Source organism: Brachyistius frenatus, unplaced genomic scaffold (genome assembly GCF_029030835.1).
Source record: "Brachyistius frenatus isolate BFR_SWC_R1_liver_20210118 unplaced genomic scaffold, ASM2903083v1 Contig_1, whole genome shotgun sequence".
Taxonomy (NCBI): Eukaryota; Metazoa; Chordata; class Actinopteri; family Embiotocidae; genus Brachyistius; species Brachyistius frenatus.
This window is the reverse complement of record NW_027210600.1, coordinates 2,898,128-2,912,240: the sequence shown is the minus strand read 5'-3', so window position 1 is coordinate 2,912,240 and position 14,113 is coordinate 2,898,128. Positions and strand designations below refer to the sequence as shown.

Here is a 14,113-nt window from a genome sequence, read left to right as displayed (position 1 = left end):
AGAGGCAAACATATCTGTTAGGGGTACTTAAATTGTAATTAAAAAATAATAATAATAATAATAATAATAATAATAATAAAAAAAAGAGGAAGACAGAGTTAAAATAAATAAATATTAAAAGATCATTTGAGTGGTGGGGAGGGCCCGGGCGTGACGTCACGACGTCATGACGTCACGCCGGTTTGTTTACTCGCTGAGTGGAGGGCGCTCCTGTAAACACGCTGAGTCTCTTCACCCTGCGGATGACAGAAGTCGTTGCACGATGCGGCGGCACCGCGGATACAGGCCCTGACAACTTTTTGAGGCTGGACCGAATTTAAAACAAAGAAAAGAAAAGAAGAAAAAAAAGAAGAAGACACTTCTTGCGGTTTTATTTTAGACAACGTCAGCGAAGCCGAAATCCGATCTGAGAACATGGAGCTGCGTCCTCATCAGACGTGCTAATGTGAGCACAGCTAGCCTGCCGGATGAAGAGACCGAGTTGTCCTTTTGTTGTGTTAAACTTGTGTTATTTGTTGTCTGGGACTAACAACGAGTCTGCGTGAACACATGTGAACACCTCGCTGTGTCTGCAGCTCGTCGAGTCCAGCTCCTGTTGTTGCGTCTTCACGGTGGAAGTTGAAACCAGACGGATCCTCGTCGTCGTGCTTTAATGGGGTTGAGGTTTTTCTTACAATCACGGTAGATATCAGTCCCCGTCGGAGAAGACGGTGTCGGCCAAAATGGTGCGGAGGAGTTGCTGGAAATCTCGACATAAAAACAGCTGCGGACCTGCTGCCGGATGGACCCGAGCCGGGTCGGCAGCCCTGTTCTGGTTCTGGGTGACCCAGTTAGCCTGCAGCGGCGGGGCGGTGGGGGAGACCAAAAACGTGTTTCAGAAAGATGCAGAGTTTGATGTCACCTACAACGACACGGTTACAAGCGGGAATCAGACCATTTATGCTTTCAATCACACGGTCTCCAGGAACAAGGTGAGTTTGCCTCCCTGCGGCTTGTGGACGTGTTTTCACTTTGTGGTGTTGATCTCGTTCCTGTGTTTGACTTCCAGACGGAGGGAGTGCGTGTGACTGTGGATGTGCTGTCACAGGGTTTGGAGAGTCCTATCCTGTTTGTGGTGCGACAGAAGCAAGCCGTGCTTTCTTTTCAAGTCCCACTCATACTGAGAGGCCTGTGAGTAGATATTCTTTTTACATACATACACCGTGAGCATGATCTTATCTCCTCTAATCAGAATCAACTCCAGAGAAACTCTCTGTGTTTCGGTCCCTCTCTCCTTTAAACCCGCCTTGTTACCTTCTCACATACTCAGCTTCCCCATTTGTGCTGCAAATCCACTCTGAGGCCGATCACCAGCTCCTAACTGCCTAAATCCTATCGGTGAATATTATTCCAAACGTTGTGGTGAAATTGGCGCCGTACACTGTGTTTTACTGCCTGTGTTTCCAGGAACATGTCAGTTTGTAAGTCACATACTTTAAATGGCAAACTAGTGATTAATGCTCTCTGGTTTGGTTTCTAATTGTGCCAAAACACATTCAAACGCTGGACTTCAGATGGAACTTGAGCTGCTCACTCGACAGAAGAGAATTAATAAAGAAACACAACAGCTGTAAATACGGATTTAGCTCTATGCTATGTCTGACCAAATCGATTGTAAGGGAACTTGAAGGTAAGTCTCCACAACACCCAGTAGACCAATATCTGTCCAACTCCGTTTCTATACGAGGCCATTATGAGTGTCCTTGTACCGAGCAGCACAAACACAGACTGTACACACAGAGAGCATCCAAGGTTCCTCTCAGGGAGTGTCAGGCTGTTAAACTACATGGTAAACAACGATGACTTCAGCTCTGCTAATGCAAGCTGGAATTATGTGGCTGTGGTGGAGAGAAGATATGAGTCAGTTTTGGACAGCTGAGCAATTGCGGTTGTTATTTCTTGTTACCAGCATCAAAGTCAGATGATATACTTTGTGGGGAGGAAACTGCAAAGTCCTCTTCCCTGAGCATGCTCGGCGTTGTAACCTGGTGGTTACGGGACACGCAACTTTTCTAAGAGGACTAATCCGGTTATTTCATAACAAGTTGGGAGGTTTATTAACCATTGGCCAACAGCCCATCTGGGATGTGATCCGTGTCTCCCACACTCCAGAGGTTGCGTAAGATTAGAATCGCTTTGCCTTGGTCCCGTGGCCACGCCTGTTTCAGCTAATCACCAGTGAACTTTGGACTTTCACTTCCTCCTCTGAGGTGGAACCGTGATCTGATGAACCCACATTTACTGAAAATGAGCTGTCGTTCAATGGCCACAGTAACGTTACTTCAATTTCATGTAGCTTCCTTCACATGTTGTTGTTAAAGTCGACTCCTGTGGCTGTCTGCTTTCAGCCGACTCTCTGAAGTGGAGAAAAAAAAAAAATCCCTCTTTTCTTCTGAGAAATCTGACTTGTTCTTTGATTTCTGTCTTCCCATAATTACCCTTTACCTCATTCAAAGTGTCTACTCATGCTCCACAACAGAAAAGATCTCTGGTTACATAATTGTGTATAATTTATTTTTGAAACTTGAGCTCTCTTGTTCGCTCTTTGTCATCTCTCTCTGTATCTTTCTCTGCAGCTACCAGAGGAAGTACCCTTACAATCATGTGGGCCGGACACTGTGCCAACCTCCAACCCGGGTCGCCTGCGAGACTCAGTACTTCTTCATTGACGTGTCCACCCTGTCTAGTCAGAGTACAAACTACCAGCTCAGAGTCAGCCGAGTAGAAAGTTTCACCCTCCAGTGAGTGACTGCTGACGTAATAACACAAACACACTCTACAATCGCCGCCTGTATTCTCGGCTTAATGCACTTGACATCCCGCTGGTTTTTATAGTCATCAAACAGTGATTCTCTGGTATCCCTGACATGTTATGTTTGACTTTGATTTCAGGACAGACAAGAAGTTCAGTTTCACCGCATCGCCGTCCCAACCTCAGGTAATCAGCCGGATACCGCAGCTCTGTGTGTGTATGACAGTCAGTGCTGCTGTACAACAAGGGTGTTTAAAGAGAGGAAAGTCCACAGCAGAAGTTGAGGAAGGAACACATGTGAAACGAGGATGGTATGAATGGAGAGAATATCTGGTTTTACACCATCATTAAGGTTTTAGCAAGACTCTTTTTTCTTCCTGCAAGTTCTGCTTTCCAGCATGCAAGAACTAGGGAAGTCCTTTTCCCCAATATGAGTCTTTTAATATTGAGTCCTGATCTAATACTTGTATTTTCCTCCATAATACTGCTGCATTGTGTTCCCTTCAAGTTCATTCAAATTATTAAATTCAATCCACAGTGCATTAAGAAAAGAAAATGGCTGAATCCACGCTGTTTCCTAATTTATTTATTTTATATATATTTTTTTACAAAATAACAAAGTGAACAAACATGAATTTTTAAAAAAAATTTTTTATCTTGGTGCAACAGTGTTGTTACATTCACATCAAATGAAAATCACATTAAGACTGTATCACAGTTAGCTGTGAACTCCCTTTGGTTCAGTGTTTATTTTTAAGGTGTTGTATCAAATTAGTAGTATTGAGCGCAGCTCTGTTACAACCATCCTGCAGAATGCTGCATTGCAGACATTACAAGTAGCTGCTGTGCTATTTTTGATTTTAAAATATTACCACATTGTGGCTGCACATATGCCACATGTCAGAGTACACTTCTGCATCCTGACACAAAGTGTGCTCTCCATTTATGACACCTGTGCAACAGTTGACATAAAACAAAGGATAGACAAAGCAAAGCTGATACCAGTCAGTTAATTAAGCCTTGATCAGCCCTGATACTTATCTTCTTAATACTTATCGATCTTAAATCGACTCAGGACATCACGAATTAAAGTCAGCTTGTGTGTTCTGTTTGTAGCACCTGTCAGTTAATCCTCGTCATCCATTAGTTCTGGTTGTCACCCTGTTGTTCTGATGTGAGGATGTACGAGACAGCGATGAAAGACAGCAAGCATAAAATCAATTGTGTCTGAACCTGTTAATAAATCACAATTGATCAGGTTTTCAGCGGGTATAACTCGGTCCTGAGGTGGACAAACCAAAGTGTGTTCTAATCCACATCTGCTCTAAATATCCTGCATCCTGACTGGCCTCCTCCTCTTTCTCTCAGTACTTCCAGTATGTCTTTCCGGACGGGGTGGACACTGTGATCGTCAAGGTCAACTCGGACATGACCTTCCCCTGCTCGGTCATGTCCATCCAGGACATCCAGGTACAGTTAGGGCCAGGTTCTCTCTTTTCAGACAGAACGCAAATGCAGCTTTACTCCCCGTCCCCTCACACCAGACTGCTGCTGTCCTGAAGTGGCGCCCCCGCCCCCGCCCCCGGCCGTGTGGTCAGCAGGCACTAGCAGTCTTGGGCCACATGAGGGCACCACACAGGTCACTGTAACGGATTCCTTGCAATGCAGGAACTGTCAATTTTATTGTTTAAGCTGTTAATGTTTCACGTTTCTCATTTTATTTTCTGTCTTTCTATTCAGTGCCCCGTCTATGACCTTGACAACAATGTGGCCTTCATTGGGATGTACCAGACTATGACAAAAAAAGGCGCCATCACCGTGCAGGTAGTTCCACACACACACACGGACGTGTACGTAGTTATTAAACAAAGCCTCACCACACGGAGTCGTATCATATCTTATTGTGTTCTCTTTGCGTCATCCAGAGAAAAGATTTTCCGAGCAACAGTTTCTACGTGGTGGTCGTGGTGAAAACCGAGGACGAGGCGTGCGGCGGTCCGCTGCGCTTCTACCCTCTGCGGCCCGATGAGCTGATTAATGCTGGCAATCGCAGCAAGGTCGTCAATGTGATAGTCACTCCCGCCATCAACTGTGAGTCACATATGTACAGTATTACACGTATAGGTTTGTTGGACACCATACAGCTGCTGCCGAAAGAAACGTATAGAAATGCCGTTGAAAATGTCTGATTGTGTTGTGTTTGCCTGTTGAACTAGCTCATGTTGACAGGATATAAACTGTTGCGTCATACGGTCTCTTTCAGATGGAAGCTGCAGGTGTTATTTGCTGTATTTTGGCTCATAGTAAATGTCTTTGTCCACAGCTGAAGTGTACGTGATGGGCATGCTCTTCTGTCTGGGTATCTTCCTCTCTTTCTACCTGCTGACCTTGCTGGTTGCTTGTCTGGAAAACAAGCGGTAAGATTTTCAATTTGGTCTCCGCATCCAAAACATCAGTTAGCTCGTTCATCCTCTACGTCGGGTTCATTCGCGTAACGTCCTGAACCGTTGACATATATGGACGTAAGAGTAATAAACGATGTCCAGTAACGTAATAATGACCTAGAGTTATGTCAAACAGCGGCTCTGAGCCTCAGCTCCACCCACGCACCACCTCTCAGCCCGTTTTTGGATTAGCCAGTTAATTCGAGTCAGGCACTGCCAAGATGGTGACGGGTCAGAAACAACCGGAACTGAGCTTTAATACCAGTCGTCAGGAAACCTGTGGGCGACATTAGTTAGTTGTGGAACACAATAAAACTCACATTACATCAGCTAAGCTAACAACAAGCTTCAAAATGTCTCCGTCGAAGTGATTTTCTACCCGGCTAACTTGCTCTTAGAGAAGAATAGTCCTGCACTACATCTACACAGGCTTCTCTCCCTGCTGACATATTTGTATTTATGGATTTGGAAAGTCTTAACAGTGATCCCACACTGTTCAAAGTGTAATTTAATAGTCCCAGTTCAACGCAGGAGGTTGAATCTCTGCCAGAAGAGCGGAGAGTCAAACCGCTGCACTGCAGCAGCGACGCTATGCTGAATACAAATGATGTTTCTATCTTTTCCTCTTGTGTTCCTGCAGAATGAAGAAGAGAGAGGAGTTTGAGAATCCTGCAGACATGTCGCCTGCTGAGACAGGTAACCCAGCAACCAGCTCGGACGGACCGGCCCAATCGGGGCTCGGTGGCGGGTGCGCGGGCCGCACCGTTTTCAAAACAAAACAAACGATCAGACATGTTGTGTTAGATAAATGCCAACATATACGAGATGTTAAAGTACACTTAACTCGCAGTATGAAAGACGGTGAACTTAACGCCTGTGTGTACTGAATGTGTCTTTCACTCTCTCCCTCATGCCTTTGTGTGGTTCAGCCTCTCTGCTTGGAAAGAACGGAGATGGTATAACGACACAGTTCCTCCTCCCGTGCACTCGCTGCCCTCTCTCACACTGTGTTGCTTGTCTGCAGATGCTCTGCATGCATTAGCTCGCACACTTTACCCCCCTCGCCACATGGACAGCATTCACAGACAGCAAGATAAGATGTAATTAGCTCCAGTGCTTTGTCATAGTGCTTTTATGGCTTCACAGAGATACAGAGGTACAGATATACACCCGCCTTGGCTGGCTAAAGAAACACGTAAGCAGATTATGATATCGTCAGCAGTGCTAACAACACGAGACCAACACGAACGTGGAGGCAGTGATTGAGATAAATGTGAAACGTGTGCCGAGGTGCTTCTCCAGCTTAAGACTGCCTCTCTGTGCATCTGTGTCTCTTCCCTGCACTGTTTGCTGACAGGATTTGACTTTAAACCAAAAGACACTTTCAGTTTTGAGACAGTTACTTTCATAGCAGCATGCCTTCACTATTTCTCAGCCCTCAGCTAAGTGTTGTTTTTTTTTAGGCTCCACTTTTCTGCCTGGATCCCTGCATGTGTTGATGCCTCCCTCTCCTGTCTGTGTTTACAGACTAACAGTTCACTAACAAGTGGTGTTGTAGTGCTCATTGTTTCGACCAAGGATTCGCGACTAGATGACTTTAAACTACTCGCAATCTGACTGTCTGCAACGTCCTGTAACCTGCCAGTTTAGACCAAAGCAACCAGACGGTGCAACATCTCCATGGCAACGGCTTTCTACTACCGTTTTAACTGATGGCTTTTCAGGCTTTTTCGTAGCTGGATATAATTTGTGGTGACTTATAACATGAATGAGGATTGGGATAGAGAGTTTCTTATTACGGTTCCATCTTTAGTTGTGATGAAACCGTAAATCTGGAGCCGCCGACGGGTGCTTCATCCACATTACTGCTGTGAATGTGATACAGGGGATCTTCCCTCTTTTTTTCAGTTTCTCCTGTCTTTTTCCAGAGCAGTTCTGTCATTTGGATACATTTGTGCCTCCTCTATAAGCCAAAAACAAACAAAAAATCACCAACTATTGTGTCCTACATTCTTAAAACACCCACTTACAGGCGACTCCATCAGCTGGCTCGAGTCGAGCTGAGAAGCCAGTTCACACTGCTGCAAGATTTCCTGCAACCTTCTAAAACGGTGTATTTTCGTCTTGAATCTTTGGTCTGAACTGGGCTTTAAGATAGTGGTGCTTGTTTGTGAAATGTGTTAACATTTGGGATTTATAAATATATGCACTCGTGTCCACAGGGAAGACTCCAGCCTCGCCGTATGAATACGGCTCCTTTGGTGAGTTTTGGACAGTTTTTAGTTTTGTTAACGTCTTTGTTTGAGTTGAGATGAACTGAACTGAGAATTTGTTCTCCTCCCCAGCTGACAACGCCAGCACGCTGAGTTCAGAGGCCATCACTGACAGCGCCACGTCAACCGACAACTACGGATACCTGGGTATGACACTCACGCGGTCTGCGGCACATCACTGTCGCTCTGCAGTATTTCTCTACAGCCTGGCTTCCCCGCCAGCACCTCCGGTCCCCTCACTGCTGTCCTGTGTGTTTTCTCTGTTCATTAGGACACGAGCCTTTCAAACGTCGACCATTCCTCAATCACCTTCACCACATAGCCCTCCGCATCGGTGACACTCTGCCACACAATTGGCTGAATCGGTTCCACCAGATTTGCACAAAACCAATCAGGGCCTCGTTAATCAAACATCAATGAAAACGAATGCGACCAGATTTCTCATCTGAGCAGGAAAAAAAAGCCAATAATTATTTGTAATTTCCTTTTAATATTTTTTTTTTTAAATTGCAAATCGGCTCTAAAAGGTGTGACAGCTTTGAATGCATTTGCATTGTTTCGCTTAAATCTAGTCGTCCGTCCAATTGCTGACATTCTCTCTCCAATCAGCTAAAAGCCTCTCCGCTCCATCTCCTCCCCCCTCAGAGCGATCGTTGGAAAGCGTTGGACGAAGCAGGCACGAGTCTCTGAGCTCCGTGGAGGAGGACGACTACGACACGCTGGACGACATCAACTCAGACAAAAACATTGTCCGCACCAAGGTACGCCTCGTCCGTCTCACTCCGTGCTCACCATTCATTATTTCTAAAGTGAAAGTCAGCTTTTCAAATGTTGGTCCTTTTCCTCTGATGCCCATCAATGATTATGTCTTCGTCTCATTACAGAAATTTCTGTGCGTGTCTGATCTGTCCCGCAAAGACAAGAGGATCCTCAGCAAGAAATACCAAATCTACTTCTGGTGAGGACGCTGGTCCGATCAGGACTGACTGACACCCGTCAAAGAGAGACAGTGATTTCTTAGTTAAATAGATTAAATAAAAATAAAAAACAACATAGTTAATCAGCCTTGTCGACAGCCATGATGTCAAATGAGGTGCAATGAAAAAGTTCAGAGACTGTTCTTGTTGTTTTGTGCTTGATCAACATCAACACCTGTATTTCATGTGTTTTTGTAATTTTTTCTTTGGATATGAGCAGAAAGCACGTGTTACATTTAGTGTCAAACTCAGAAAATCAGCAACAAAGACCTTTGTAATGCTTCAGAAAGCCTGCGACAATGTAGAAATGAGCTGGATGAAGTGTGTTCAACGTCACTGTTCAAGACTGAATTTGCCGAGTTTGCGCTGTGAATTTCTCCCTCGGGGTCGGACTTTCAAAACCGAGTTCTACTGTGACGTTGTTGGGGGAAACGTTCAGTCCCAACAACCTCAACTTTGGCGCGATGGCACTCCAGTTCTCCCGATATAATAGTGCGTCTGCTCACAGCGCGTTGAAAACAATCAGGTTTCTCACCCGCAACAACACAATTGTAGCTCCACACCACCGCTACTCACCAGGTTCGGCTCCCTGCGACTTCTTTCTGTTCCCTCAAAATCGGATGTTTGCTCGCTGCTCGAGTTTCAGGTCTATGTTCAGATCACAAATGCACACATACCAGCGCTCCCGAAAAAACAACAACGCGTAACTCTGGTGCCGATGTGAATCGAGCAACGTCACTTGAAGGTTATAGCTCCTCTCTGCCCCCGTGCACGTCACGTCACCTCGCTGCGCTCCGTCTTCGCACTTTTTGATTCAATCTCGTGAAATATAATGTGAAATGTGCGTTAAAAAACAACAACAACAGCATTAATGTAAAAGTTTTGTCCTCTCTCCAGGAACATTTCTACTATTGCTGTGTTCTACGCTCTGCCGGTCATCCAGCTGGTCATCACCTATCAGACGGTACACCGATGAGAAATAAACAGTGATTTGACAAAGTGTGTTTACACCTAAATTGCTTGTGTTGAAAATGAAGATGTGACATCTGAATCTCTTTTCTTCAGGTTGTCAACGTTACAGGAAATCAAGACATCTGCTACTACAACTTCCTGTGTGCGCACCCCCTCGGAGATCTGAGGTGCGTAGTCAGCACGTGTTTGAGCGTACATGTACTGTCTGTAATGTTACAACAGCATAACTGCACGCGCCCGAGGGAAAGTGTGCGAGGACTGACCTGTAAACGCTGTCCTACACAGTGCATTCAACAACATCCTCAGTAACCTTGGTTACGTGCTGCTGGGACTCCTCTTCCTCCTCATCATCCTCAAGAGAGACATCGTCCACAATCGAGCCCTGGTCCGCAACGACCTCAACGCGCTGGTGAGGCACACTAACAGATGTACAGCACCACAGGAAGAACTCACAATTCAACAGGATCGCTGCCAACCTCTATATGTTGTCATGGAAAATAGTACGTTAGTGTTCGTTATTGTTGTTCAGTGTAAAATAAGAGGGAACTGGAGAAGGACGCTACGTGCTGCTCTGAAGCACTTGCTGTAATTCGACGTTGTTATTGGTTGAGAGAGCAGGAGCGCTTGTTTTGATGCAGCTGATGCCCCAAATAAACATGCAGAGGAATCCATGTCATTTAGAAATAAGGTCCCACAGAGGTCGTGATTTTAATACGATTAATCATGCGACCCAACAAACGTCCAGTTCATCCCGAATTTAATCTAAATGGAGATCAAATAATTCAATCATGCAGCTCTTGTAGACTTTCCAAATTTGAATAATGAAACGAGTCATGTGACACCTTTGATTTAACATTTCTACTTTTTATCCACCATTTATCCTCCGTTTTAAAGCTGCAACAGTAACGACAGGGTAAACTACAGCAGAGCTCATAATAGAAGCCGTGTCAACAACTTTGATAATCAGAGCATTGACACACTGTGACACACTGTCACCCACTGTGACCCCCCTCCTCCCCCTTTCTCCTTCAGGAGTGCGGTATCCCAAAGCACTTTGGTCTGTTTTATGCCATGGGAACAGCTCTGATGATGGAGGGCTTGCTCAGTGCCTGCTACCACGTCTGTCCCAACTACACTAACTTCCAGTTTGGTAAGACCGATTACATTCCTGCTATTTGGATCCATTACGCAGCTTTTGTTTGTTATCGTGAGACGATGCGGAACAATTTTTAGTACGACAGAGTTTAAAACGTTGAAGCTGGAAAAGTGCAGTAACTATAAAGACAGTAAATCTGACCTCTGCCCTTCCATCCGTGAGTCGTAATGTTGCCTCCCTCCGGTGCAGACACCTCCTTCATGTACATGATTGCTGGGCTGTGTATGTTGAAGCTCTATCAGAAGAGACACCCTGACATCAACGCCAGTGCTTACACTGCCTACGCCTGTCTGGCTGCTGTCATCTTCTTCTCCGTGCTGGGAGTGGTACGCGCACACGCACACGCACACACACGCACACACACACACACACACACACACACACACACACACACACACACACACACCACACACACACACACACACACACACACACACACACACACACACACACACACACACACACACACACACACACACACACACTCTCTGCAGGCAAGACCTGGCTTATTCAGCAAAAGTCACCTTTCACACCGTGTTGTCTGTTTTTCAGGTGTTCGGGAGGGGAAACACGGTCTTCTGGATCGTTTTCTCAGTGATCCACATCCTGGCCACGCTCCTCCTCAGCACACAGCTCTACTACATGGGCCGGTGGAGGCTCGGTAAGATCACAAGAAACAAAACGGGCTGCAGTTTGAAGAATTTACAGTTAGCTGTGATTCATGTAAATCAGCTGCGGTTTCACAGGCTTCACAGGTTAATATGCCGGCTGATGCACGGGAATGAGGTCATTTTAGAGTGTTGTGCTTCATTGCAACTAACGCAGTCTACGATGTTAAGATTATTGTGTGTAACTAGTTCAGAAATGTAAATTTGTTGCTATAAATTCTCAAACTTGGTCTTTAAAATATCCTTTTTAAGTTGCTAACTGTGTTGTGATGTCTTATGGATTGAAAAACAGAGCTTTTTTTTTTTTCCCTTAAAGGTCCCATATTGGATAAAATCAGATTTATTTTTTGATTATGAAGTGGGCCCATGTGCTTTATAAATACTGGGAAAGTGTCAATGCATGTTTCAAACTGTACACTGCTGAGATTGATTGTAAAAGGTGTTCTGCTCTGATTGGTTGTTTCACTGTCAATCACTTGGTCCCAAACCTGAATCCTAACCCTTTTCACAATCCAACCAATCACAAGCATAGCACCCCTCCTACTGATCCAATCTGGCACCAGCCAGCTGCAAGGCCGAAAAAAAACATCATTTTAAAAACGAACCAGCCAATCAGAAGAGAGGATCGATGCACCTTAAAGATACAAAGCAGCCTGTTGCTGGCAGAGCTCCAGTGAGAAAGCTTAAGAGAGGAGGTGCAAAACTATATAGAAATGTTTTATGATCGTACACCAAGACTGGAAATAAAACACAGGAAAGCTATAAAATACGGTACCTTTAAAGTACCAGCTCACATACTGCACTGTGTTCGTATCGCTCATCATGTCCCTCCTGGCCGTGTGTTTGTGTGACAGACGCCGGGGTCTTGCGCAGGATGGTGTACATCGTCTACACAGACTGCATCAGACAGTGCAGTGGACCCATGTACATTGTGAGTAATGACCAGAGATTGTGCGTTGAAGAGCTTTTAGTTGGTGAACATTAAGATTGTGTTATTCATCTGCATGTATTCAGTGACTCAGCTGACTGCATCATGTATTGAGGCCAGATTACCTGCCTGTAAATCCTCTTCTCCCTGCCGTGCGTCTCTTAGGACCGTATGGTTCTGCTCGTGATGGGGAACATAGTTAACTGGTCTCTGTAAGTAAACCCTGTGTTTCCTCTGGTACTTAATAGCTACATTAATAAACTAACAGTGAGCAGAGACGCCTTGTTATATGTATCTCCCTCCTCTCTGCAGCGCTGCCTACGGCCTCATAGAGAGACCGAATGACTTTGCTTCCTACCTGTTGGCCATCGCCATCTGCAACCTGCTGCTCTACTTTGCATTTTACATCATTATGAAGGTGTGTGTGTGTGTGTGTGTGTGTGTGTGTGTGTGTGTGTGTGTGTGTGTGTGTGTGTGTGTGTGTGTGTGTGTGTGTGTGTGTGTGTGTGTGTGTGTGTGTGTGTGTGTTTTTTCAGTGTATGAGACCTTGTGAGCGGCATTTAGACTTTAGAAAATGTCTTGCACATTTTAAAAATAATTTCTTCTGTGTGTGTTCAGCTGCGGAGCGGTGAGAGAATCAAGTGTCTGCCGTTGGTGTGTATTCTCTTCACGGCTGTCGTGTGGGGCTTTGCGCTGTACTTCTTCTTCCAGGGTCTCAGCACCTGGCAGGTCGCTAACACACACACACACACACACACACACACACACACACACACACACACACACATCTTTCAGTGTTCTTCTTCTGTGTACTGAATGGTTGTGTTTCCTTCACCTGACACAGAAAACTCCAGCAGAGTCTCGGGAGCACAACAGGGACTGTATCCTGCTGTCGTTCTTTGACGACCACGACATCTGGCACTTCCTCTCCTCCATCGCCATGTTTGGATCCTTCCTGGTACGATAAAAAAATCAGTCACGTGAACAAAGATACATTTTAAAGAACTGCAAATTAGACACTGTGTACTCACCCTGTTCCTTCGTAGGTCCTCCTGACCATGGACGATGACCTCGACAGAGTCCAGAGAGACAAGATCTACGTCTTCTAGATTTCTTCGATCCTCTGCGAGGAACTCTTCCTCTCTGCCTTATCGCCCTCCCGTCTCCGCTCGCGTCTTCTCTGTTTGTCGAACAGCACAGCCAGTCGCCTGTTTCTCAGGCCGTCGATGAGCGCCGTTTCTGCCTCTCCCAGCCAATCAGGGAAGGGCAGTAAGCTCCTCCCTCTACCTGTACGGACACTAACGTGCCAATCAAGAGCTGGATAAGTGTCGAGCGATGCTGAACTGTTTCGTCCTCTCGCTGCCATCATCGATGTAACTGTTGTAATCGATGTTTACGTACTGCTGACGATGATAAAAAAAACAAAAAAAACTGTCCAAATTAACTTATTTTGTATTGTCTGCTTGACATCTGGCTGACGAGTTAACAATGTTTCCTGTTTGGAGGCTGTTTTTATGCTGTGACTGTATGTGTGTGCGTGTGCGTGCATTTGTACAGGTGTGTGTGTGTGTGTGAGTGCGTGCGTGCCGACAAACATGAATCCTGTCCAGTCTGTCAGTGGCCTTCAATGTTCTAATCATGTTAGTCACATACTGTGCTCTGATTGGTCAGATCCTTGAGCTTGCCGTCCTTCTCATTGGAGAATTTTGATGATGATTGTATTCACTTCTTGACTGCCCTCAAGTATTACTGCGAAGGTATTCTTTTGCACTGTACTGTAAGATAAAAGGATTTTAATGTAAAACATTGTACTGAGCGGTTACTGAATAAAGGTCTCCTTTTCAGGTATGGGGACTTTTTTTTTTTTTTCTCCACTGTTTTCTGCATGTAGTGACGACTGGTAG

At 45.3% G+C, this 14,113-nt stretch overlaps 1 protein-coding gene across 3 annotated transcripts; it reads left to right on the top strand.

Moving 5' to 3' along the window:
• The first annotated feature begins 194 nt into the window (after positions 1-194).
• sidt2 (SID1 transmembrane family, member 2) lies at positions 195-14,057 on the top strand. 3 transcript variants are annotated; one of them, XM_069699475.1, is made up of 27 exons: positions 195-971; positions 1,049-1,170; positions 2,616-2,780; positions 2,932-2,977; positions 4,160-4,261; positions 4,532-4,615; positions 4,717-4,882; positions 5,115-5,208; positions 5,876-5,931; positions 6,165-6,191; positions 7,458-7,496; positions 7,581-7,655; positions 7,780-7,842; positions 8,154-8,269; positions 8,393-8,466; positions 9,383-9,449; positions 9,551-9,624; positions 9,743-9,866; positions 10,490-10,607; positions 10,803-10,939; positions 11,166-11,274; positions 12,136-12,212; positions 12,375-12,421; positions 12,522-12,627; positions 12,828-12,938; positions 13,054-13,167; positions 13,256-14,057. In XM_069699475.1, exons 1-27 carry the CDS (start codon positions 723-725, stop codon positions 13,316-13,318), a joined length of 2,625 nt encoding a protein of 874 aa, XP_069555576.1. In that variant the 5' UTR covers positions 195-722; the 3' UTR covers positions 13,319-14,057. The 3 variants fall into 3 exon arrangements, with proteins under 3 accessions (XP_069555576.1, XP_069555663.1, XP_069555747.1); XM_069699562.1 differs by lacking the exon at positions 6,165-6,191; XM_069699646.1 differs by lacking the exon at positions 7,780-7,842.
• Positions 14,058-14,113: the final 56 nt, after the last annotated feature.

Coding starts and splice junctions, on each gene's coding strand:
- sidt2 (XM_069699475.1), top strand. CDS start 723: ATGGTGCGGAGGAGTTGCTGGAAATCTCGACATAAAAACAGCTGCGGA. Junction 4,883..5,114: donor AGTCACTCCCGCCATCAACT/GTGAGTCACATA, acceptor CTTTGTCCACAG/CTGAAGTGTACGTGATGGGC. Junction 11,275..12,135: donor CATGGGCCGGTGGAGGCTCG/GTAAGATCACAA, acceptor TTTGTGTGACAG/ACGCCGGGGTCTTGCGCAGG.